The sequence below is a fragment of the Urocitellus parryii genome, chromosome 2 (assembly GCF_045843805.1).
Source record: "Urocitellus parryii isolate mUroPar1 chromosome 2, mUroPar1.hap1, whole genome shotgun sequence".
NCBI classification, from domain to species: domain Eukaryota; kingdom Metazoa; phylum Chordata; class Mammalia; order Rodentia; family Sciuridae; genus Urocitellus; species Urocitellus parryii.
In genome coordinates, this window is record NC_135532.1 from 109,099,716 (window position 1) to 109,126,104 (window position 26,389).

At 36.8% G+C, this 26,389-nt stretch overlaps 1 protein-coding gene across 1 annotated transcript in view; it reads right to left on the bottom strand.

Moving 5' to 3' along the window:
* Plscr4 (phospholipid scramblase 4) overlaps positions 1-23,906 on the bottom strand; it is a 41,652-nt gene extending 17,746 nt beyond the window's left edge. The window contains exons 1-2 of the mRNA XM_026385037.2: positions 23,634-23,906; positions 7,309-7,419 (exon numbers count right to left, since the gene is read on the bottom strand). Of these exons, the coding sequence (XP_026240822.1) occupies positions 7,309-7,381 (73 nt within the window). The 5' untranslated portion in view covers positions 7,382-7,419; positions 23,634-23,906. The remainder of the gene's footprint in view (positions 1-7,308; positions 7,420-23,633) is intronic.
* Between the last annotated feature and the right edge of the window lie 2,483 nt (positions 23,907-26,389).

Genomic DNA, 26,389 nt, shown 5'->3' on the forward strand with positions numbered 1-26,389 from the left:
TTACATATATATATATGTAAAAAACTTTATATATATATATATATATATATATCCTGAAAATAGAGATAATTTTGCTTCTTGCTTCCAATACAGATGCCTTTTATTTCTTTTCCTTGCCTAACTGCCCTGGCTAGGACTTCCAGTACAATGATGTATAGAAGTACCAAGAAAAGGGCTGGGGATGTGGCTCAAGTGGTAACGCACTCGCCTGGCATGCGCAGAGTGCTGGGTTCGATCCTCAGCACCACATAAAATAAAATAAAGATGTTGTCCACCGAAAAATAAATATTAAAAAGTTCTCTCTCTCTTTAAAAAAAAAAAAAAAAAAGTACCAAGAGAAGATGTCTTGTCTTGTTCTTGATCTTAAAGGGAATGTTTTCAGTCATTACTATTAAACACATTGTTAGTTGTGGGTTTTCTAAGATGATGTCTATCATTCTGAAAAGTTCCTTTTTATTTCTGACTTGTTGACTGTTTTAATCATGCAGGATGCTGGACATTTTCAAATGTTTTCTCTGTATCTACTGATGTAATATTGTGGTTTTTTCCTCCTATATTCTATCAATAAAACATAAAATTTGAGTAACTTCTTTCACCCTTAAAATGAATTCCAAGTGTACTTCCTTTGTTAGGTTGCTGGACTTGGTTCCCTAGTATTTTGTGGAATACACCTGAATCTATTTATAGAAAGGTTGGTCTGTGGTTTTGTCTTTTGTGATGTCTCTATCTAACTTTTCTAGCTGAATAATATTGGCCTCCTAGAATCAGTCCAGAAGTACTAACTATTCTTCCAAGGGATTTGTATCAAAAAATTTTTTTTATTAAACACTTAGAAGAATTCACTAATGAATCCATCTGGGCCTAGGCTTTATTTTGTAGGAAATTTTTAAGTTATTAATTTAATCTCTATATTTGTTATATAGGTCTTTTCAGATCAATATTAAATCATTTTAATAAATTTCTATTGCTTGTATCTTGGGTATAATGGAATTTGTACATTTCATCTAGGTTTTCTGATTTGTTGGCATACAATTTCATAGTATTACATTATAATACTTTTAAATTTCTGCAACATTGGTAGCAATATCCTGACTCTCATTTTTAAGTGAAGCAATGAGTCTTTTATTTATTTTTTTTAACCCTTGGTCAAATATGATTTAAAATTGCTTAATTTTTAATTTTTTTTTCAAAGAATTGACTTTTGATTTTTCCTATTATTCTTTTCTCTATTTCGTTTATTTCTGCCCTAATCTTTATTATGTCATAATGCTTGATTTAAGTTTCTTTTTCTTTTTTTTGGCAAAAAATTGAGTTATTGATTTGAAATCTTTGTTCTTTGTTGAAATGTGTTTATAGGTATAGATTTCTGAGTAATACTTCAGCTACACCTTACAAATTTTGTATACTGTGTTTTGTTTTCTCATTTCTCTTGAGATAGTTTTATGCTTACAGAAACTTTAAGGTGTTTTTAAATATCCTCATATTGATTCATTTTTCAGATTTAAATTTCTCAAATTTCCCTCCCTTATTCCTGATATTTAACTTTATTGCATTGTGGTATGAGCACACGCTCTGTTGGATTTCATCAGCTTGACATTTACTGAGCCTTGTTTTCTGTGCTAACCAGTTGTCCATCCCTGAGGTTGTTCTCTGTGGACTAAGAAGTGCACTCTGCTATTATTGGAATGAGTCATCTGCTATGTCTAGATTGGTTTGTAGTGTCTCCATCTTCTGCTTCCCTTTTGGTCTTCTTGATCATACACTGTTCTATTCATGATTTCAAGTAGGATATTACTGTCTACAACTATTGGGGGTTTTTTTGTATTATCCATTTTGCTATTAAGTTTTGTCAGTGTTTCCTTCACATATTTAAAGTTCTTTTTATGTAAATACATATATAATTGTTCTTATTGTTTGACTGATCCTTTGTTATTTAAAATTATTCTTCTTTATGTCTAGTAACATTTTTTTGTCCCAAAGCATATTTTTCTTATATTGATAGCTACTTCAGTAACACTTATCAACCATTAAGTTTGAGAAACACAGTTTTGATGTGGTGTCTTACAAACTGAAAATGCATTTGTGGACAATAAAATCAATTTAATAATCCAAATTTCAATTTTTAGAAATAAAGTGATGTAGATTAGACTAAAATAAAAAAGAAACATTCAGACTTTATTGCCAGTATACTAGATGCTCACTGTTTTGAGTATGACTTGGTGTTAGTTATATACAAATGTATGCAAGTGTATCTGCATATGCATTGTGTACTATGGATGGGTTCTGGTACCTAACCCACCCATATTTAACATCACCACCAATGTTTGAAGCCAATATCTTACAGAACTTTTACTAATCAATATGAAGGAAATTAAGGTTCTGTTGTGGAACTGAGAAGATGGAGACAATGTTAAATCATCAAGGTCTGTTGGACAAGAGCTTCTTTACCATGGCTGAAGAGATTTCTCTGCAGATTTCCTCCTTGAAGGGGGAAAAAAAAACTAAATATAGTTTAAAGTGTGGTTTCTTTTTGAAGATTAAATTGTGTGGTAATGTGTATATGTATATATATATATATATATATATATATGTGTGTTTTCTTGAGTATCTGCTCAAAAATTATTGGATTGTCAGTCCACAGGGAAGCAGGAAGGTGTTAGAGGTAAGTGTACTGAAGTTTTATCTTGTGCCCAGATAAATTTACTTAAGGGAACAAAGACTGGGATTGAGAGGTCCAACTTGGACTATGTGGTTGGAGCTACATCAATGGTGTGTATTTCTCCAAATTTTTCAGGTTTTGGTGGCTGTGGGACTATAAGACTAGGAAATCTGGTGTCTTTGGCAATCAAAGATACAATGCCACAGAGCTGGTACAGTGCAGGGACTGATAGCTCCTGAAAAATGGCGCCAGCCCCATGGACAGCTGACCATGAAAAGTCCACTCCTGCAAAAGGAAAAGGACTTTTTGAGAGAGGAGGAGACTATGCTGTCTCCCTGAGCTTCCAAAGAACTGGATCCCAGACACCAAGCAGAAAAGAAAGAACTTCTGTTAGAGAGCTTGGCTGATGATGCAAAAACATCACAAGAAAGATTGTAGTAAGCACTTACTGAGCTCCTATACTCCAAGAACTGCCTTAATGAACTTACAAGTATTAAGTATTCTTATACTTATATCAATCTGTGTGTAGGTACTATTATTATCTTTAATTTACAGAGGGGGAAACTGAGAGATAAGGAGGTTAAGTAATTTATTAAGGGTCACTGCGTGATAGGTGGCAGAAATAGAAATAGAATTCAAGTATTTTGACTGCAGAGGCACCCAGCCTTCATTCAATTATGCTAATACTTAGAAATAAGGAAGAACTCCCAAAAGGGGACTCTGTGGAGGGCTTGGACCTCCAGACTGGAAAAGCAACCCTAGGTAGTAGCTATTTAAGATTCTTAAGTTGTGCATCACACAATCTACATCCCTACACATACACACACATATTTACTGGGGAATCCCTGGGGCAAAGAATTGTTCTGGAGTCCACCAATGCTGAGAGAACCCGGGAAGTGACATTCACCAAGACTCCCAGAAGTTCTCTGGAATGAGATACAGAGCACACCTGCACTTGTGTAAGCCAAACTGGACAAAGACTTTGAGTCCTATGATGTGGACATTAAAGGGAAGAGTGGCCTTTGCAGCTAATTTAGTCTGGGACATTCTGGGTACTCAAAAAAATCTCATGCGTAAATGTCATGAAGTGTGAAACAAATTCTCCTAATGCTATCTTAAACAAGGCTGAGATAAACATTTCTTTAAGTAAGAAGCAATCCTTAAGCCCATTACAGGTCCTGCTTAAGGTTAGAAACAGAAAGAGGTACAAACACATGACTGTCTTTAAGAACACCCAATCCTGAGGAAGATACACAGATTCATAAGAAAAAGTGAATGGGTATCACGAAGCAAGTAACTGCTGTAATGATAGATGCATGCATAATGTGTTAAGGGATTAGAGAGAAGGGACACTTACGCTAGGTAGAGGAGGTACACTGTGACCTAAATGACAACATATTGGACCCAGCCAGCACCTCCTTTTTTTTTTAAAAGAGAGAAAGAGAGAGAGAGAGAATTTTTTAATATTTATTTTTTAGTTATTGGCAGACACAACATCTTTGTTTGTATGTGGTGCTGAGGATCGAACCCGGGCCACATGCATGCCAGGCGAGCGCGCTACCGCTTGAGCCACATCCCCAGCCCAGCCAGCACCTCCTTGATGCAGAAAGATTTTACTGGAAAATAGACCAGATTGAACAGGTGAACAGAAAAAGCTTTGTACTACAGAGAGAGAGAAGGCTGTGTATGGAGATTCAGTAAACAAAGAAAGACAAGTGGGAGTACAGAATAGGAAAGACCTTACTAAAGTGCCTGAACTCTATGTCAGTAAAATGGAAAGTGGAGTGGTTGTTTTACGTTTAGAACTCTTTTTATATGAGAGGGTTAGATTAGATAGAGAATCACTGTGAGTATCCAAACGGAAAGAAGGATGTTTGACAGTGGTGAAAGGAACAGAATGTGCAGAAGTCATAATTAACATCTAAGAGACAGTGGTGACTTAGCAACAGGCTGGGTGTGTGAAAAGAATTTCTGGCTTGGGCTCTTATGAGCCTGCAGAATAGGGGGAAATGGTATGAATTTGGGAGCAAGCTGAAGAAGACAGATGGAGGACTGTTGAGTTTGAGAACTCATAGCTATCCTGAGGAAGCAGTCTACAGGCTGTTGGAGATGTAAGTTTAGAGCCCAATAGACTGAAATGGGTCGTGGACCTGAGATTCACAATGCAAACGAAAGCACTGGTGTTTCAAAGATCACTTATGAGAGCCTGTGACCGGAGGGCGAATGGAGGAGGTGAAAGTGGAGGCTGGTCAGAGCTGAGCATCAAGGAATGCCAAGAATCATCAGTGCCTCAGGGAAGGCACACAGAGTTCCTGACAGAGGCTGAATGAGTGTAAGCAGAAAACAGGGAGAGTAACGATGACTACAAAGGAGGTCCACTTGGAGCTGCGTGAGATGAAAAGGCCTACAGCCGTTAGACCACAACGTAGTCAGCATTATATGAATAAAAGTTACACAAATTTCCTAAAGATTACTAGTCATCATATCACTTTAATGATATAAGGTACATAATAATTATCACACCATAGGAAGTGCTAATCAATATTCAGTTTGCCAAGTTGATTATTAATACACCATGTACTTTTAATATAAAACCAGAGCATGTAATAAAATTTTGAGTTCATGAATCAAAAAAGAAAATTATAATTTACATTAGGGGACTTATTCAGTATAATGATTATATTTCTAAGAAAAATTATTTACAAATTTTATGTAAATAAATGGTTTTTATTATAAGTATGTATTATCTAGAGTTAAGAGAAGTGAGAAAAAAAAATTATGTGTGGAGAACTAGTATATTATTCTCCATTCTGAACTTTGAAACTGACCTTACCAGTTTTGATTGGTTCTGCAAGAAAACATAACAGAAGAAAGCGAAATATCACATTTAATTTTGTGTAACTAGAGAATCTCACACCTCCATAAAATAAAGAACTTTTATAAAGAACTATCCTACCAAAACTAGTATGAGAAACCGTACCAAATGGGATTTGAGTTTCCCTGGTTATATTGTATATTACCATTCTTTCTGATTTTAAAAAATCATGCCATTTCCTTTTCCAGTAGAACTACATATAACAATGATTTCTTTATTCTTCTAAATAAGAATAGTGACAAACTAATTTTTGGTAAAAGCACATATCTGGTACTATAATGCAAGTGAAAATTACAGAATTAAATTTAAATGAATTTGTTAAAACCAAGTATCTCAAGCACAGTGTTTCAAGTTTCTTACTGTGAATTACCAGAATACAGTTTATGTCATAAGTCCCTATTTCTCCCAGCCACTGGGTGGTGATCAGAGTGGACTTTTTCTATATGTTTAGAACTGAAAATTCACTGGTCGCATGTTCTGCACTCCTAGTATTTTTTCAATATATATAGTCATTTCACTTGAAGGGATGTCTTCTATTCTTTAACTAGTTTTTTTGACATTGAGAAAAATAGGTAATTTTGCAGATGAGCAAATGTGATTTACAACCAGTGTTTGCTTCTTAGGAATGGCGAACTTTTCGCTTTGGTGGATCCAGAGTGATCGTTGAATATAAAATAGGTTATGTACACTGTTTTTCACTGAAGTGAAATACAGAGAAATGGTTAAATAAAGTGTAGCTGGACCTTAGGAGTGTCAGTATGCGGATATGGGAGCAGTTGGCCAATTATAAGGTGCTATAATGGATCTCATCTGCAGGACAGGAATATAATTTAGGAAAAGGTCAAGGAAGGTCCATGGTTTTCAGAATGCACTGTAGGGCCCAAGGATACCCGAGCTCCATGGCTAATAGAATAAGAGCAAAAAAAAGGTCTCTGCCATCATCCTACAGAAACTGGGACATTTTTGCCCTTTCAGAACCTTACCCAGTCATTTCCACCTCTAAATATACATTTAAATACCTATTCAAAAAAAATAGCACTATCATATCTAGAATTTTCTAAATCTCTAAACAATACTAACTAAAATCATTTATTGAGTGAAAATTAATTATATATTAAATTTTTTACACATTGCCAATTTGCTTTCTAAAAAGAGGTGAATAACTTAAATTTATATTAGTTATATAATTTATAGTATTTAAACATAAGTACCCATTGTTCTAAGTCACCACCAAAGTGTACTGAGACTTAGAAATTATTTGTCAGAAGGAGAAGATCCTTAACCAGCACCCCCAGCCTTCTCTTCCGATTCTCTGCACGTCCCCTGACGTGTGTCCCATGCAGGCCTCACATAGACCACGATACACTTTTGAACATAGAATGTATAGTTTTTTTTTTTTTTTTTCTGCAAGAAATAGTCCTTTTCTTTGAGAAATTCTTATCATGACAGCAAAACTTAACTTTCTCAGTCAGGGCTTTCCCAATCCCATGACAGAGTCAGATACTATCTTGATGGCCCTAGAATATTCTCTTCTTATGTTCACAGTAGATCACAGATAACATAATAGATCACAGATAACACATGCTATCAACATTTGTACAACTTCCTCCTCAGTAGCCAGTCCATCCTATGAGCACAGTAATATGTACTGATAGACTGTAAAAGCCTTGGCATTCTAACAGCTTCCAATATTTACTTAATGAATCAATTATCATCAGTTAATGTGAAAATCAACTTTAATCAAGTACTATAGTTTTCTAAATATTTATCCTACCTGCCACAAAATGAGAATTGTAGTCAGGAGGAGCATCAGGGTGTGCATCTGGTGATTTTATTTGAGTTTCCATTTCACCTGTGGGCTGCTCCGGGGCTGTGGGAACTAGATCTTGAGGAAGAAGAGAAGACATGATGGACAAGGGTAATGATAACATAATTATAAAATGCAATCACCTTTCTCTTGTTGGTATGCATCAAGGAATATGCTCATATTTTTATGAAAAGCTGTAATTCGTCATCTATTACACATTAACCTACTAATTCATATTATAGATTTTATGCCAGAAAAAAATAAAAAATAAATCTAAGGAATTCATTGTGCTTGTGACTAGAGCAATAATTTTTACACTAGTGGCTCAGTTGACCTGAGGCTGACTCCTGCCTGTGTAATAAACTCCCTCATGAAAACAAAGAGCTGTTTTCCTATCATATGAAGAATATATGCAAATACACAGAGACTTTAATTTATCCTTATTCTTTTTGACAAATGGTGTTGAAAGAAATTTAGTATTTACCACCACAAATACTCAGTAGTTTTGAAAACCAGTAGTGGAGCACATGTCTGTTGTGTGCAAATCAGTCAATACCTGGTGACTCACGTTCTTACTATGTTCTATCTAAAACAGCCTATCATCTACAGTCACTGCTAATGGGGAGGGACTGAAGTCCCTTTGCATGATGATATACCTCGTCCTCCAATTGAGGATAGAGAGATTTTGCTTTTCAGTCTTTGTAAGAAAATGTTCTGAATTTCCTAAGCAAACAGCTAAATTCTATGCCATAGTAAACACAGATTTCATAATCATGGTGTTCTCTCTTGCAGTTGCTAGAAACTGCAGTCCTACCCTCAGGCCTTCTCTGTCAAGGCCATGTGTCACTGTCTGCTCTTCACCACCATGGCTTTATGTAGATATATTTTTATTTCCTTAATTTCCTCCACATACTCAAAAGATCTTTTGGTTCATATGGGCCAATATGAAATGCTATTTAAACCATTTGGAATAGACAGATAGGGATGCTCACATGCATAAATGAATACATGCAAACACACACACACACACACACACACACACACACACACATAATCTCCAAATGCTAAACAATAAAAACCTTCAAAATGATAACTGCCTTTTTAAGGAAAGCAATACCACAATTCATATTTGAAAATAAAACAAGTTGAAATTTATTCATGAAACTGTACCTGACATCTTGAAGAAATCCAGTCAGTCCTGAAAAACAAAAACAGCTAATGCTTTTATATATATTTATATATATATATACACACACACACAATATGTACTTACTGTTATTACTGATATATGTGAAAACTTCTGTAAGCTCTCAGCCTCCGGTTATCCTTCTTTCATTAGTTCATGAATTCAACAAATACTTATGAACTCCTATTATATACCAGACACTACTACAGAGGTTGAGAAAAAAACAACAACAACAACTTCTGCTGTTCACTCTGCTGTCGTTTAGACTTCAGTGGGGTGCAAATAACAGAAACAGGTCGACGAATATTTTGAACTCAGATAGCACAGTTATGAAGAAAACTAAATAAGATATTCCAGAAGGTCAGGGAAAGCCTCTCTCAGGAGGGGCCTCCGAGCTTCCTGGACTCTGAGAAGGAAACAGCACAATAAAATTGTGGGGAGAATTCCAGGAAGACAGGGAGCTCGCCCAGAGGCCCAGAGGTGGCAGTGAGCTTGGGGTGCTCGAGGGACAGAAAGAGAAAGAGGTCGGTGACAGGGCCACAGAGAAGGAAGAGAACCCAGGTGAGAGATGAAGACAGAGGTCGGCTCACACCTGAAGGCCATGGCGAGGGGTCTGGAAGTGGTAATCATGACAACTTGAGAATCCTCCAGTCAGAATCCGTGGGGTGGGCAGATCTGACTTAGGCTGGATCCTGAGAGGTGGGAGCAGAAGCAGGGAGGGGGCCGCTGCAGTGCAGGTGACAGCTGCTGCTGGCTGAGGTGGCCAGTGCAGGCTGGCCCTGGGGAGGGACAGACAGAGGCAGGACATGGGTTGGACAGAAAACCCACAGGAGTCCCTGATAGACCAAGGAAAAGAGAGGGCACAAGAGAGTGCTAGTTTTCAGGTCAGGAAAACAGGGGTGGTGATGACTTTAACTACAGGGAAGGTGGTGGGGTAAATGGAAGGACTGGAAAGCAGGACTCAACAGTTCAGGCTGAGGTATGTTATGCTTAAGAAGAGGCCAAAGCAAGACCACTTGGACTTTTAAATGGAAAATATGTATGTGAATATTATGAGAAACACTTGATGAAGGAAAAAGTTAAAAGAAGGGGTGTGGTGGATTGAAATTTAATTTTCCAGATTCAATCAGGATTTGTTTTCTTTTCTTTCTTTCTTCTTCTTTTTTTTTTATGACTTCCAGATTTCTGAGTTTTGGGTGATGAAAAGGAACAAGGAGAACAGTCTCAACAGAGGCTATAATTTACTGAATACTTTTCAAAGACTAGGCAAATGGCCTTGCACTTTATATATATATCATCTCTAATTACAACAATAGCACTTTAATTCATAAATGGCCAGTCCAGTTAAAGGCAAGTACTTCTAAATCCTAAGACCATTCCCTTTTCACACATCATCCTGTTTATCAGAGTATGGGATGTGGCAATTTGTGTCCAAGTGAAGTAAAAAGTCACCAGAGTGAAGTGATGTTAGGGTCTATAAACAAGTCTGGATGGGCCTGGCATTTTGCAGAGGGAGTGGTTTGTGAGGTGGCGCCAGCAAGCCATTAATTGTGGAGATTCCTTATTGGTCGACTGCTGTATCTAGTTTATGTTAATTAAGATAAGCTGTGTGGAATGTATATATACCCCTCCTGTCCTACAATAAACGGCTCCCACTTCTGCTGTATCAATGTACACAAGTTGCTCGTCACCCCCCAGTTATTTTGCTGCAGCCGGACTGCAGCAAAGTGATAGGTCAAAGAAGATGAGCGGGCCATCCAGGTGGACCACTGGATGCAATGAAAACCACTGTGGCATGAGACAGTGTGTAGATTCTTGGCTCAAATCATTGTCTGGCCAGGTGAGGGGAGAGTTCAGCCAGTACTGGACCATGTCCACTCATGTTCAGATCTGTAGTAAGTACAATATTCTGTGTATCACAAGAGGTTAAAAAAAAAAACGCATTTGGGTACAAAAAAGACTCAATTCTAGGTGAGGCAAAGAGTTCAGTGAGGTAGTCCTATTATTCAACAATGCTCATTCCTACTATTTAAGAAAATGACCATAGCTTTCCGGAACTTTCAACTCTAAACACTCCCAAGGATGTACTCACAAGTGACTCCTGGAGACGTACACAGATATACACAAGAGGCTCTTGACACCCCTCTTCATATTAAAAGAAGTACAAAACGTACCTAATTTCCATCAGTGGTCAACCATTCTGGTGTATTCATACAGTGCGCCAGCAAGTGAACCATAGCCAAAGCAAACCACAGCCACGCAAGAGTAAGTATCAAAATTCCACCACTGAACAAAAAGGCAAGTGATGGGTGAACACATATAATGATTCCATTTTAGAATGTTCAAGAGGAAAACTAAACAAAACACTATCCAATACATATATGGTGGAAAACTTAAAGAAAATACTAGCTGATCAATAAGAAAAATATCAGGAAAATGGTTGTATGAGGAAGAGGGGCTAAAGGGGTTGGTAGTGGTCTACAAAAGGCTCCAACCCCTGCCATGTTCTAGTCCTATCAGGGTGATGGAAATAGGAGTGATATGTTGCCCTTAGGACTCAAAGGGCACACATATGTTTAAACCTGCATCTTCATATGCAAACCATGATTTTACAATGAACAAGAATCATTGGACAGTTATATGTAGTCTTCTTCTAGTTAAGTCTGCTGCTCCTTTTGTTGTTGTTGTTGTTGTTAAATCTGGGGATTGCAAAGTATCAAGGGATCATGATCACTATTGAAACTCCATGATAGCCATGAAACTAATTCAAACAGATTAAAGTGCCTTGGTGAAAAGGGTCAAGATTATCCATCTTTCTCTCCATCCATCCACTTAGCCATCTGTTCATCTATGTATCTATCATCTATGGAGCTATCAATAATGGCAAACTCTATGGAATGGTAAAATGAGCAAATTTTAATAATTGCTGAGTCTAGGTGAGGACATAGATTTGAAAATTATTAGTTTTCAAGTATTTCATTTTCAAAATAAAACTTGAAAAAAATCACAGAATGTTGTATCCCAAACCTTACGTAGTACCTTTGGGGTATAAACCTCAAAATCTTGTCTTTTAAAAAATAGTTCTGGATGATCCTATAATCAGGCACACTTACAACTGATATAAAGAAAACTAACAGATCATAGCAGGCCGAAATTAAAAATCCAATCTGATTTAAGTGATTGAATAACAACTTGAAAAGGTAGATTGGTCAGGGTTAGGGGTGTAGCTCAGTGATAGAGGCTTGTCCAGCATGCTTGAGGTCCTGGGTTTCATACCCAGCAGCAGAAACAAATAAATAAGGAAATCTGTAAAACTTAGATATCTATAACATTTTAAAAATCAACTAACATTAATGAATTGAAGTCAAGGAAATGGCATAGTACCTCACAAGCTATAGGTGCTTTAAGGGCTATTTACCTCCCGTGTCCTTTGAGCTACTAGTTGTGTATAAACTCACAGATCTAAGAAACACAACAAAACCCAAGCATAAAAACATAAGAAGGGGGCTGGGGTTGTGGCTCAGTGGTAGAGTGCTCCTCTAGCATGTGCAAGGCCCTGGGTTCAATCCTCAGTGCCACATAAAAATAAATAAATAAATAAATAAATAAATAAATAAATAAATAAATAAACAAAGGCATTATATCCAATTACACTAAAAAATTTTAAAAAAATAGGAAGTTGGGGACTTACATCAAAATATATCACAGACAACTTGTCTAAAAGTTAATAAGGGAGAAAAACTTAAATCTAAAAGCCTATTTTGTATTTTGGACTACTACTTGTGTTTTTCTTTTCACCACCCTTACATTTCATCCATTTCTTATACAATTTTACAACAATTTTAGTCAAAATGTTTTGTGAAGCAGGACAACTTCTAGCTGGGCAAAGGTAGAATGCAATGACCTTCATACTCCCTTAACTTCTATGGAAATACTAGGTAATCAATGAAAAATAAATCAGAAAAATGGTTGTATGAGGAAGAGGGACTAAAGGGATTAATGGTGGTCTAACCTCACAGGTTGAAGAGATGACTTTTGGCATACTAGATGGAAACTGGTCTAGAAAACTGAGCCATGCCTCCCTAACAGGTCAGTGTTATAAGGTCCAGACAACTCTTAGTTGCAAAGACCTTGGCATTTGGGGTATGCATGGTTCACACTGGGGAAGCTATACTAACTGGAACATGAGGCAAAGGGAAGGAGTCATGAGATGAAGAGGACCAGGTTGGTGAAACTGGGCTCTGCTGACTTCACCGCAACCTTGATATCTCACACAACATCCTCCAGCAAGGGAGGGTTTGCGTGAATATAACTTTTCTGCAACATTGCAGCTGTCATATGCTCACTCTTGAATTTCACTTCTGTGTCATGGAGCACAAAGCTACAGAGTCCACACCAGGGATATTTGAAACTTCGATCATAAAACCCAGAGTGTTCAGCTTTTTCCTGTTAGTATCTAGTAGGGATCTATCATCAGTCTTGGCCTCTGGGCAGGAAAAGTTATAGGCTAGTAAAAATCTCTAGGCACAAGGCTTGGAACCTGCACATGCATTCTGAAACCTGGGGTCTTACCTGTATCCAATGCCCCCATCCCTGAGAAGAAAAGAAAGAGCAAAAGGCCATCTATGGACAGCTCCTTAGCTGTTTTAGAAAAATAGCTAGTCCCTGCACAGTAGTATACCAGGTGCCACCATCTCCCATCTTTCTCTTTTCTCCTGATATCCTTTGGACTGACTGACATCCTTCAGAGATTTTATTCCCCTTTTCAGTGTACCTGGAGGTGAGCAGAAGATTCCACAGCTGTTACAGGGTGTACGCCAGCACTTGTCAGGCAACATGGACAGTGGTACTTAGTGTGGGTTCAAGTCCCAGGTCTCTTCCTAAGAGCCAAGTGACCATGATGACCAGTCTGTTCTTGGGTTATTCTGTGTATCATGAGCATGTGGCAACTGGATCAACCTCACAGAACTGCTATGAAGACTAAAATAATTCCACATAGATGGGACTTAAAAGAGTGGGCACATGGCAAGGCCTCATTTGCATGGTTACTATTATTTCACTAGTAAAATACCCCAGCTGATGGAGAGAACAAAATAAATGTCTAAATGCAAAAACAGTGAATGGCCATTTAGCCTTCCAACCTGTATTACTGATTATCCACGTGCAATACTTTCTGCAGGGTCTTGAGCAGACACCCACTTCTCCCCTCCAGTGAGTAAGGTTCTAGAAGATGCACTATCATAAACACCACTTATAATGAATTTCAAAGTCAGAAGAACTGGGAGAAAGAAAATGTAAAACATTGCTAAAGGGCTTTTTCCTATTTGTAAGTAAACAAAAGACAAATTAGAGTATGTCTACAGAATTTGCTTTTCCTTTAGAATACCAACATTAGTAATATCATTCAGATGATTGGTTTTACTAATAGGAGATTTTAAAAAGAGCAGATAATGAAAACTACATTAAATACCTCTTCTAAAACTTAAAGACTATCATGTTCATTATATTTTCAACATATAAACATTGAGGCTCTTTTCAATCATCCTGAACCACTATGGAAAATGGACCAAGTCGGTATTATAGTATACTTCATAGTATAAAATGTAAATGAGATCATAAATATTTCACTTGATTCATCTGAAAACTCTAATCAACTCTTAACAAATAAAAATGTAGATGTTTTCTAATTGTTCACATTTTATACCCCTCATTGTATTTCACAACCACCATCCAAGCTGGGTACATATCAGTTAGTGTGCTAATAGTTCTAAAAAAAAATGTATATGCCTTGCTTAAAATAGAGACTGAGAAACCCCAATGAAAACTGAACATGGAGGCTTGAGTGAGCTTCCCAGTTAGTAAACACCAATGTGCCAGGAAGGTGATATCTCCTGTCGCCACAGAGAGAGGGAATGGAAGTTTCGTGTTCAGGACCATCTCAGTTGTTACCCATGTGTCTCTCCCCTTGACTGCTTCTGACTTGGATCCTTTGTACTAGAGCTTTAATCTTAAGCAAATCACTGTTCTGAATTCTGTGAGGGTGGATGGGAATCCTCAAATCTGTAACCACTTTCTTAAGTATTGGTGGCCTGGAAACTTCCAAACTTGTGGCTGGCATCTGGAGTGAGGGCAGTCTTGTTGGAATTGTGCTCTTAAACTTTCAGAATCTGTGTTATTTCTGGGAGGTTGGCGTCAGAACTGAACTGCGATATTGTACTTGATCACTGAAGAGTTACTACAATAATTCATGCATACACATCTATAATAGAGGCAGGAGCATGAAGCAATTAGCCTAGAGAAGTATAATCAAAACAGAATCAGTTTTGTATATTTTTTTTTCCTGGTCTTCATGGCCTGAAACTATTTCAAGGCAGTCTGAAATGCAGTCACAGGCACCAGGTGATAAGAGAGGCCCTCTTGCTTAGCTTGAGCAAGGAAAAGAGGATTTCTGAAGCTCACAATAGTTTGAGAATTCCCTAATAGTTCCTTTGCTCCATTCCTTCATGTCCCAGATTTTGATAATCCCACTGTGGAGAAAGTATTAATTGTATCACAGCAGGATGGCAGGTGTGGGCAGTAATAAGAGAAGGGACTCTTCCTTCATACAAATGCTGTGGTACCAAGAGGCTGGGTTGAACCTCAATTGCTATGACTTATCCTTTAATGCAAGTGAATTAGTGGAAGGCCCACAGCAGAATAAAGTAAGAGAAAGCTCATGTTTCTGGCTAGAGAAGCCAAAAAGAGAGGCCCAGAAAATTGGTAAATAGCAAGGAGATCACAGAGCAGCAGAAATATGGGGAAATGTCCCCCAAAAGTTGTTTATGATCTCCTAAGCTCATCCATAAACAGTGCATGTACGGGTCTGATCCTCAGTATCTAACTCACAAAAATTTTTGGAACTGAAGTAAATGAAAACATGTATCAGACTGGTCATTTTCTGGGTTGTATATACACCAGAGAGATCTGAATATCATGGTAAAGATTACAAAAATGAAACTCATCTTGAATTAGCAAATAGAACTTGTGGCCTCCACCCAACTGGGTCAACAGCCTGCCAAAATATTTACAAAATTAATTTTCTCTACAGCATTAAACAAGACTCAGAGTCCCATAAAATAATATTTCAAAATTTCCAGGACAGAATACAAAATTAAGTTTCAATGAATCAGAAAAATGTCAGCCCATGAAAAGAAAATCAAAAGATGTTAATGCCTAGATGACATAGATTTTGCAATTATATGACAAAAATTTAAAGCAGTGCTTTAAAAATTCAGAGGATTGAATGTCTCAGCAAAGAAAATGTAAAAAGGAGCAAAGGGAAAAACATTTTAACTAAAAATATGCAATAACAAAATTTAAAAATCACTGGATGAGCCCAATTGACAAATGTAGATTACATGGAAAAACTTACTGAGCTTAATGATAAATCAAGAAAAAATTAACCACTCTGAAGAACAGAGAGAAAACATTTTGGAAAAAAATGAACTGGGCTGGAGATATAGCTCAGTGGCAGAATATATCCTTAGCATGTGTGAGGCCCTGGGTTTGACCCCAGCAATGCATAAAAAGAAAAAATCATACATACCTTTGCAAAAAATATTAGCTAAACTAATGAATTAGAAAAATTCCTAGAAAAACACACTATCAAAACTGATCCAGGAAGAAACACAACCTCAATAGAATTATAACAAGAGAATGACAGAGTGCTCAAAAATCTCCCCACAAAGGAATCCAGGCAGAGATGACTCTACTGATGACTTCTACAAAATGCTTAATAAAGAATGAATAACAATCCTTCACAAACTCCTCCATAAAATAAAACTTCCAGAAAATAGAACATTTTATCAAGTCAGTATGAACCTGATATCAGAATCCTAAGAAGGCATCCCAAGAAAAGAAAGCTCTGCTAATATCCATAAAGAATTCAGACTCAAAAACACTAAAATCAGCATAGTATAATAGTATAGTGACACAGGCACACCATATTTACAGCAGTTGAATCCATAATAGCCAAGTCATGGAATCAGCCCAGGTGCCTACCAACAGATAAATGGATAAAGAAAAAGAGGTACACATAACACAACAGAGTTTTGCTCAGCATAAAGAAGAATAAAATTGTGTTATTTGCTGGTAAGTGGGTAGAACTGGGTAACATCACGCTACATGAAATAAGGCAGACCTCGAACGTCAAATGTTTTCTCTCATGTGTGGAAGTTGGTGGCAGCGGGATAGCAGAAAACGAAATTTTAAAAAAGAGATCTCACTAAAATAGAAAGGAGGCTAGGCGTGGTGGTGCTTGCCTGTAATCCCAGCAGCTTGGGAAGCTAATGCAGAAGGATTGGAAGTTCAAAGCCAGCCTCAGCAACTTTGTGAGGCCCTTAGCAACATGGCAAGACCCAAACAAAAAATAGAAAGGAGACCAATAGAGTAGAGAAAGGGGATCAGAGGTAAGGAGGAGAGAGGGGCACTGGGAAGTACTGGGAAATGAGTTGACCAAACCATGATATGTCTATGTATGAATACACCAAAGAGAATCGCATTTGTGTGTGTGTATGTGTGCATACATATATAATTTATATATGTGTACATATATACATATATAATTATAGTGCACTAATTAAAATAATAATAATAGAAGGGAGATCATCAGAGCAAGTGGATGGGGGAGGGAGGATGAGAGGGCAGAGGAAGGTACTGGGAATGATATTAATTAAATTATGTTATGGGCATGTACAAATACAGCATAAAAAAATCCCAGTATTATGTATAATTATAATGCAGACAAAAAATTATGAAACAAATACTAGGAAATTGAATGCAGCAATATAAAATGCCATGACTGATTGGGATTTATCTAATAAAAAAGTTTATCATGAAAAAAAAAATCAATGTACCATAGTCATAAAATGGACAAACAAAAATCTCAATATATTGCAGAAAAAGTATTTGACAGAATCTAATACCCTTTTTGATTAAAAAAAATCAAACACTCAACCACACAGAAGGAGAATATAACTTCCCGAATCTGATCAGAGGCACCTAGAGGCACTCCACCGTCAACATCACAGTAACTGAGACTGACTGACTGCTTCCCCTAAGAGAAAGGATGAGAGCATTCACTGATGCACTTCTATTCCACATGACCAGGGAGGTTTAGGCCATGACAATTAGCTTAGAACAGCAGCAAAGGGGCATCCAGATTGGGAATAAAGAACTGTGATGCTTCTTGTATTCACAGGTTTCTGAGGAATCCATTAAAAACTGTTAGAACTAATGAACAGGTTCAGAATGTGGCAAGACACAAGATCAATATGCAAAAAAGTTACCAGTACAATACTAATATAATTTTTTGCCATATCTCTTTTGTAAACCCAACTACATTTCCGCCATACCAGATTCTAAAATATGCTGTAATGTTTTTATTTTAAGTGACACTTTCTGATTTCCATAGAAAGATTATGGAATGGAAACTGGTAACTGTAAACTACATAATTATCTAGCACAATGGTTAAGTAAACCCATTGTAGTGAAACATTATGACAAAAATCATATTCCTTGAATAATTCCTTGAAAATTTTAGTTAAAATGATTTCATAAACATCATAAAATGTTAACAATATAAATTGGGTAATTATGATAGTTATGTTTTTTGTTTTGTTTTGAAAAAGACAATCATGCATCTTGTCACACCTGTGGCTTATCGTTTTTTATTTTTATTTTTAGTTGTAGATGGACACAATACCTTTATTTTATTTATTTATTTTTATGTGGTACTGAGGATTAAACCCAGTGCTTCACATGTGCCAGGAAAGTGCTACAACCCTAGCCCCTGTTTTTTGTTATTATTTTTTAATTATGGAAAACTTGGAGGAAATATGTTAAGATGTAAACAATATTTCCTTTTTAATTTTTCTGCAAAAAATATAAAATAAAAAATATACTTCATGTCAGATTTTTTTTAAAAAAAAGGAGAAAACTGAAAATATATTCCTTTACAGTGAATGCATCACTAACTACTTCTCCAAGTTCACCAAAGATGAAACATATGTATACCCTTTTATGTACAATTCCCTTTACAGATTTTAAGCCCAATGCTTGGTTCCTGTTTTGCATTGTGCTGACTAGTTTTCTGGGCTTCTTGGTTACCAGAGAACTCAATAGTTGAGTGGGTTAAGGTCTAATGACTGAACGACTGAGTCACGCCTGTTCCATACCCTGGCACCTAAAAAAGTTGCTAAAACACAGGCTAGAATTAGATGAGCTATCAAACTCAAAAAGCATTTATAAAAATTAAACTGACAAGATAAACACAAGTCTACTGGGATAAAAATATCCATTAAAAATGTCACATAAAAATAATCTTGTTACAACTGTACATGTTACATATATTCATTTACTTGCATCTTTGCATAAAATCAATCCTATAAGAAATTTATAAATGATTAATTTTCACTATGAACAGATGAAAAATGTTGATAACATCTAATCAGTTTTATAGAATTGCTTTACAACTTAAATATAGTTTTCATTTTATTCACACCATGAATCCTTCCAAAGAAAAAGCATATGGTAGAATATCTCCTTCTTGGTAGCCTATGTTGACGATCTTGAGATTGGTTATGGTAACTTTATCTTAAAATAAAACATGAGATTGCATGGAAGCAAACTAATAACTTTTATTAAATATATTAAATTAGTTCCAATTGTTTAAAGAAATTATTAGGTTTTTCCATTTTAGCTTCCAGGAAAGAAATTTGTTTTTTGTAATATTAAAAAACTATCAGAAGCACAATATTTTCATGATGTTTCTATAATATATTTAAGAAAACATTACCACACCATCAACACTATATGGAAAATTGCCAGATAATACTTAATGTGTCATTTTTTGGCTACTTAAACAGGAGGATATCATGTGGTTTAAAATTAGATCATCTTGGTACAAATCGATTTTTATATAAAAAAGACGTTTTTAAATAGATGTTATATGCAAAAAATTATTCTAAGAGTCAAGCTATGCATAAATTGTTATGACACAAAGATTTCCTCCTACCCAATCTCTATTAAACATCTGTATATTAGACTCTGTGTCTTCCTAGAGATTTTCTAAGCATATACAAACAAATGTATATAACTTTAAATACACATGGCAGTATTCCATATACTTTTCTGCATCTTGTCTTTTTCATTTATTAAAATGTCTTATTGACTATTTCAGCTCATCTGACATTATTATTTTTAATAAATGTACCATAAGGTATTCGACTGGATGCTTAATAATGAAATTTTAAATTGTTTCCAAATTTATGCTATTGCAAACAATACTGAAACAAACTTACATATATATAATATACATATTTGTAAAATTTGTGCATTAAATTCCTAGAAGCATAATGAGAAGATTGAAGTTTTGTTTTGGATAAAAGCAGATTATACTCCAAAGATTTGAATTAGTTCACACACAAACCAAAAAAAACTACACACCCAACGTAGTGTTTTATCAGAATCTTTGCCATTTCTACTCAGCTAGGTTTAAAAAAAAGTTTCATTTCTTTATATATGATAATGGAGGCTGAACAGCTTTTATTAAGTTCGAAAGTCATTTACTACTCCATTTCTGTGTACTGCCTGTCATGGAGTTTATTTAATTATTAGTTTTGTTTCTGTTTTTCATAAGAATGATATTAAAATTTTATGCTTAAATTTTTTTCAAAATTTGTCATGTTTAACAACCGTACTTTTTGCATGGAATTGTTTAAATTTTTTTGTAGTCCATTTTATATGCTTTACATCTCAAAGGATAGCATATCTATCTCTCTTATCATAAAGGATGGGAACTAGGAATATAAATTTCAGTACAATGCTCATGAAAGGCATAAGAAGTGTTAGAAGAACAGTCCTATAGTTTTTCGTTTTAACAAAGTTAATGGGTTGTGAAATCCTTCAGAAAGAATATTTCACATCTGTGCCTACAATAAATGTAACCATCCTTGTTAGGGAAGGAGAAAAAGGAAAGGATTTTCAACAGTACCTAAAAGAATTATCTTCAGAGAGAAAGCAAATGAAGAGAATATGGAAAGTTTTGTAAATGATAATTAATATATTCAGGAGGGATATATTCTGTATAAACTACTAATCACAAGAGCATCTTATGATCTTCCTATTCTAATAACATAACTTTTCATTATATGTGATAGAACATGAATATCCATATCAGCCTAACTTTTTCTGTATTGCAAATTATTATTTACAAAACATGCTGCTCTGTGTGTGTGCAAGTGTGTGCATGCGTGTGTATGTACAGCACAGTTTGTATATGCATACATACACAGAGTACACATACTATGCTCTGCCTTATCTTGGTTGTGCTTCTGATAATATATTTGGACATATTTCCATGTGAAATCATATAGACCTACCAAATATTTTGGTTTTTTTTAGATTATCTATGATTTCACCACTGGATGAACCATAATTATACAACCAAATCCTAATCAATGGTTTCAGAATTGTTTTCACATTTAGTATATTAGAATCAATCCTACTGAACATCTTTGACACATATTTTTGACATAGTTTTTTGTTTGTTTTGATATTGGGGATTTAACCCAGGGTGCTTAACCACTGAGCTAAACTCTGCCCTTTTAAAATATTTTATTTAGAGACAGGTTCTCACTAAGTTGCTTGGAACCTCAATAAATTCCTGAAACTGGCTTTGAAACTGTGATCTTCTGCCTCAACCTCTGGAGCTGCTGGGATTCCAGATATGCACCACCATGTGTGGCTTATGGCTTGACATAAATTTTTATTTGGACTTTTGGGAGAATATTTTACTGAATAAATTCCAATAAGTGAAGGAACAGTTGAAAGTTTTAATAGTTATCATCTTTAAAGTTTTTTTTTTTTTTTTACCAATTCACATTATCCTTATAAGTTTGTAAAAGTATATTCCTCTCAAGTCATTATCAACAACTGTAAGTATTATCAGACTTCCAAAATCAGTAAATCAGGCAAAAGTTGATATCTTAATTTAATTGAATTTTTTTGATAATTAGTATGACTGAGAGCCTTCATCTTTTGCTTACCTGTATTTTTTTTTAAATCTTATTTTGAATGGACTCTTAATCTTCAATTGGGTTGTTGATTTTCAAGATCATTCATAAGAGTTCTAGGTAATATTAGCAAAATATACTTTGTTGTAAATATACTGCTGGCCTGAGCAGGCATGGTAGCACACATCTAGACCGAAGCAAGTTGGGAGGCTGAGGCAGGAGGATCTCAAGTTAGAGGACTACCATGGCATCTTAGGAAGGCCCTTTCTCAAAAAGAAGAAGAAAACACATTTTAAAAGGGCTGGGAATGCACCTCAGCCACAGAGTCCTTGCCTAGCACATGAGGAGGGCCTGTGTTTGATCCTCAATACTATAAGACTCTAATGTCCGATGTCCTCCTGTGTGTATCTAGTTTTCATATGCATGTGCTAATAAAAATCCTATCCCTAAATATCTCTAGGTTTTGTATTATGCTTAGAACAATGTTTTCCCCACATGCAATGTGCACATTCAGATTTTCTTTTTCTTTTTAGGCTTTATATATTTGGATTGAAATAGACTATATTTGTGTATTAAATGAGGAAAAGTTCCAGTTGTATTATTAGCTTTCCCAGATAAATACCTAGTTGTGCAAACACAATCAATTAAATGTCATTTCTTTTTTCTCCTTTTGTTTAAAATGCATGCTTCAAATGCCAGTTTTCCTTTTACTCTTAAATCTGTCTCTTCAATTTCACAGAGATATTTGGTAGTGGGTCAGCTCACTGTCTTTTAAAAACTATGACTCTATAATACCTTTTAATCATACGGTCAAGTTATCCATATATATAACTGAGATCTTCATATTTTCAAGTAGTCTTTCATAAGCTAAATAGCCTTGTTAATAAAAATTAAGATGTCAATTAGGATTCTACTTACATTGTAAATTATTTTATGGAAATGACATTTTACCTACTTAAATATTATATATTTTATTGGATTCTTATATAAACATGTAGCTTATTTTCATTTAAATTCCTAGAACTTTATATATTTTATAGGAAAGATTTTTAGTTTTTTATTTCATGCCAAATTCAAGTTGATTTTGCTTTATTGAATATTCTAATTTACATGTGAAGCCTCATATAAATTTAGTATAATGCAGTTGAAAAATATGTTAAATCTTCTTACTTGTCCTATGAAGTTGCTGCCTATGAACATTCAAGATAGACAACCGGGGTGTTCTTTAATCAGAATGTTGCTGTGTTATGACTAATGTTACTAGCCTGTGCAATTCCCAACAAGGTCTTAAGAGCACGATTATAAGCATTCTTGCCTCTTTCGAATTGAATGGAAAGGATGCTTGTGTTTCACAATGAACTATCTATTGCTACTACAGCAATTTAGTATACTGAGTATATCCTCTTTTAAGTAGGTGGGAAATAAAACTTAATACATAGTATTTTCATGAATTTGTTTTACATGGTTCCATTTTAAATATATAATATGCTTATTTTAATTGCTCGATTTTAAATATGCAATGTAAAGTTAAAAATCAAGACTAAATTATAGGTCCCAGGAGTAGCTGAACAAAGCCATAAAATAAACAAAAAAATATTGAAATGTGAACAGTTTTTTTTTTTTTTTAAGAACAAGTACATTTTCAAATCAATAGCATCTCCCCAGTTTGCTTGAATTGACGGTGTGAAAGACCTGTAACTCTCCTTCCTCCCCTCCATGCCCGCCTCCCCTTAGCCACTTACAGAAGTTACCTTAAACCCTTCTACTAGCGAGCGGCTGGCCGGAGTCCGGTGGGAGCAGGGGGACTGCAGCCAGGCCACCAGCGGACCCAGCACTCGGGACCTGTCGCATGCGAGAGAGGCCAGGTAGAGTGCGTCGCCTCTGGAGAGCGCGTGTCCCCCGGACGGAGTGAGTCCCCCCAACAGAGAGTCTCCACCAGGGCGGCTGCCCCGCGCGGAGATCAGGGGTGCGGACCCCGGGGCGCTCGGGCGCCACCGCTCCAGGGCTGCAGTCGCTACCTTGTCTGCACCGCAAGCGCCAAACTTCTCACCCACCTGAGGATGTAGCGTCTGAACAACCGCCGAGCTGCAGCCCGGGACTTTGCGCCGCGCGCCCCGCAAAGCCCAGCAAAGCCCCGCGGGAAGGCTCTGTCCCGGCTCCTGCGCCCCGGTCCCCGCTCACTGCCCGCTCCGCAGACCGCTCGGCTCCGCGACGCCCTGCGCGATCTGATTCGCTTCCTCGAGGAAAGGGAAAAACCTGGAGGCGGGGAAGGGAGGCGGAAGAGGAGGATTTTTGGAATAAAAACAGAGTAAGCGCGCGGGGGATGGGGGTCGGGCGCGGGGCCAGGCGCTCCGCCAGGGTCGCCCAGAGGATCGGGTGCGCGGCTCAGGCCTACGAGCCCGCCCCGGGGTGCCTCTTCCTGGAGGGTGGGCGCCCTGCAGTGGGCACCACCTAGGGGTACTAGGCGATGGGAAATGAAGAAGGAAGCAAGTTGTCACAGGTCTCATAGGAGGTGAAAGAAAAGATAGGAGCCAGCCGAAGGTGGCCTCTGATCTGGAGAGGCAGGCCCGGCCCGGGAGAAAGCTTTGCTAAAGGAAAAAAGGAGAAAGCTGTGTTTCGCAAGTCTTTTGCATTTGCATTTGCTCCCGGCCCAGACCCCTGGCTGGAAGAGTTGGCCTTGGCAGCAGCAGCGCAGGGCTGGCTGGAAGCCCCGGGGCAAGGGGCCCAGGCATTTTCTTTTCCTTTTCACAGGATTGAAAGAGGCCAATCTGATCAGGGAGGAATGGTGGGGGGCACCAGGAAAGAGAAGAAATGGGAGCAAGATTGCTGTGTTTTCTGACATGAGAGAAGCATGCCATTTGTTAATTACCGTTGTTAGGCACAGTGGCTTCTTTCAGACTAATTAGATTCAGGTCCCTGGTGGTTCCTGGGGAGACCACAATTCAATGCTGGAAAGGGGTGGGTTGGGGGGAGGCACCCAAATGTCATCTGACCTCATGAAGAATCACAGCTGGACAGAAGTAAAATTGATTAAGCCCTGAAGAGTTTTTGGCACTGTTCCACTGCGGGAGAAGTTTGTGTAGGGGAAGGGATGTGGGTGTAGAGTTCTAGAATTTTTCATCTTCCTTTGCATGCAAGTTATTTGTTAGTGTTTGTGTTGGAACCCATTTACCAATTAATGTTGTACTGCCATTACTAATTTCAGGGGACATTTCTCAAGTGCATAAATGGGTTTTTGAAGTGTAGAACAAAGAAATTGGCCCTGAAAGCCATAGAAAAAAATTTAATAATATTTACTTGGTTTCTAAGTTCATAAGAGGAGCCACAAAATTGAGCTTATGAATGTAAATATGCATGGTGGCCACATTAAACATGCCCCAAATTTAAGACCAAAAGAAGTCTTGTGAAACATTGCTTTGGGGGATAAACAAATAATTGAAAATATGCCTTCAAAATCATACCTTCCAATTCACAGGTTTTGTGGGAAAGAAGAATGACTCACACCTGTCTTAAAATTGTGTGACCTGTTTGTCTTCCAACCTGCACACTTTCATGGATGACAAAGGTGGCATTTTTAGGTACCAATCCTATTACTTCTTTAAATTACTAATCTTTCCTATTCTCTTTCTTCCCTCCCCTGTCTGTCTATCTCTTTCTCTTTCTTTTGACAATTCAGTTAAATGTATGTTGATCACGTGAGTGTCCAAAAGACTATCAGGACTTTGTTTACATTTTTTTTCCATTTTTTTTCCTCTCTTTAAATTTAAATTATAGGTCTTATTTCAAGGTATACTGTTCCTGACAGGTAGACCTGTGGTACAGAATAGAGGACACAGAGACTAACCCACAAAATTACAATTATCTTATATTAGACAAAGACACCAAAAACATATATTGGAGAAAAGAAAGCCTCTTTAACAAATGGTGCTGGGAAAACTGGAAATCCATATGCAACAAAATGAAATTAAATCTCTATCTCTCACCATGCACAAAACTCAACTCAAAGTGGACCAAAGACCTAGGAATTAAACCAGAAACACTGTACCTATTAGAAGAAAAACAAGGCCCAAATCTCCATCATGTTGGAATAGCCCCAATTTCCTTTATACATCTTGGAAACAAATTTTTAAACCTCACACATCAGATAGAGAACTAATCTCTAGGGTATATAAAGAACTCAAAAAGCTAAACACCAAAAATACAAATAACCTAATCAATAAATTGGTCAAGGACCTGAACAGACACTTCTCAGAAGATGATATACAATCAATCAACAAATATATGAAAAAATGTTCATCATCAATAACAGAGAAATGCAAATCAAAACTACTCTAAGATTTCATCTCACTTCAGTCAGAATGGCAGCTGTTATGAATACAAACAACAATAAATATTGGTGAGGATGTGGGGAAAAAGGCACACTCATACATTGCTGGTGGGACTGCAAATTGGTGCAGCCAATAGGGAAAGCAGTGTGGAGATTTCTTGGAAAATTGGGAATGGAACCAACATTTGACCCAGCTATCTCACTCTTTGGTCTATACCCAAAACACTTAAAAACAGCATAATACAGGGACACAGCCACATCGTTGTTTATAGCAGCACTATTCACAATAGCTAAACTGTGGAACCAACCTAGATGCCCTTCAGTAGATGAATGGATAAAGAAAATGTGGCATATATACACAATGCAATATTACTCAGCAATAAAAGAGAATAAAATCATGGCATTTGCAGGTAAATGGATGGTGTTAGAGAAGATAATGCTAAGTGAAGTTAGCCAATCCCCCCAAATCAAATGCCAAATGTT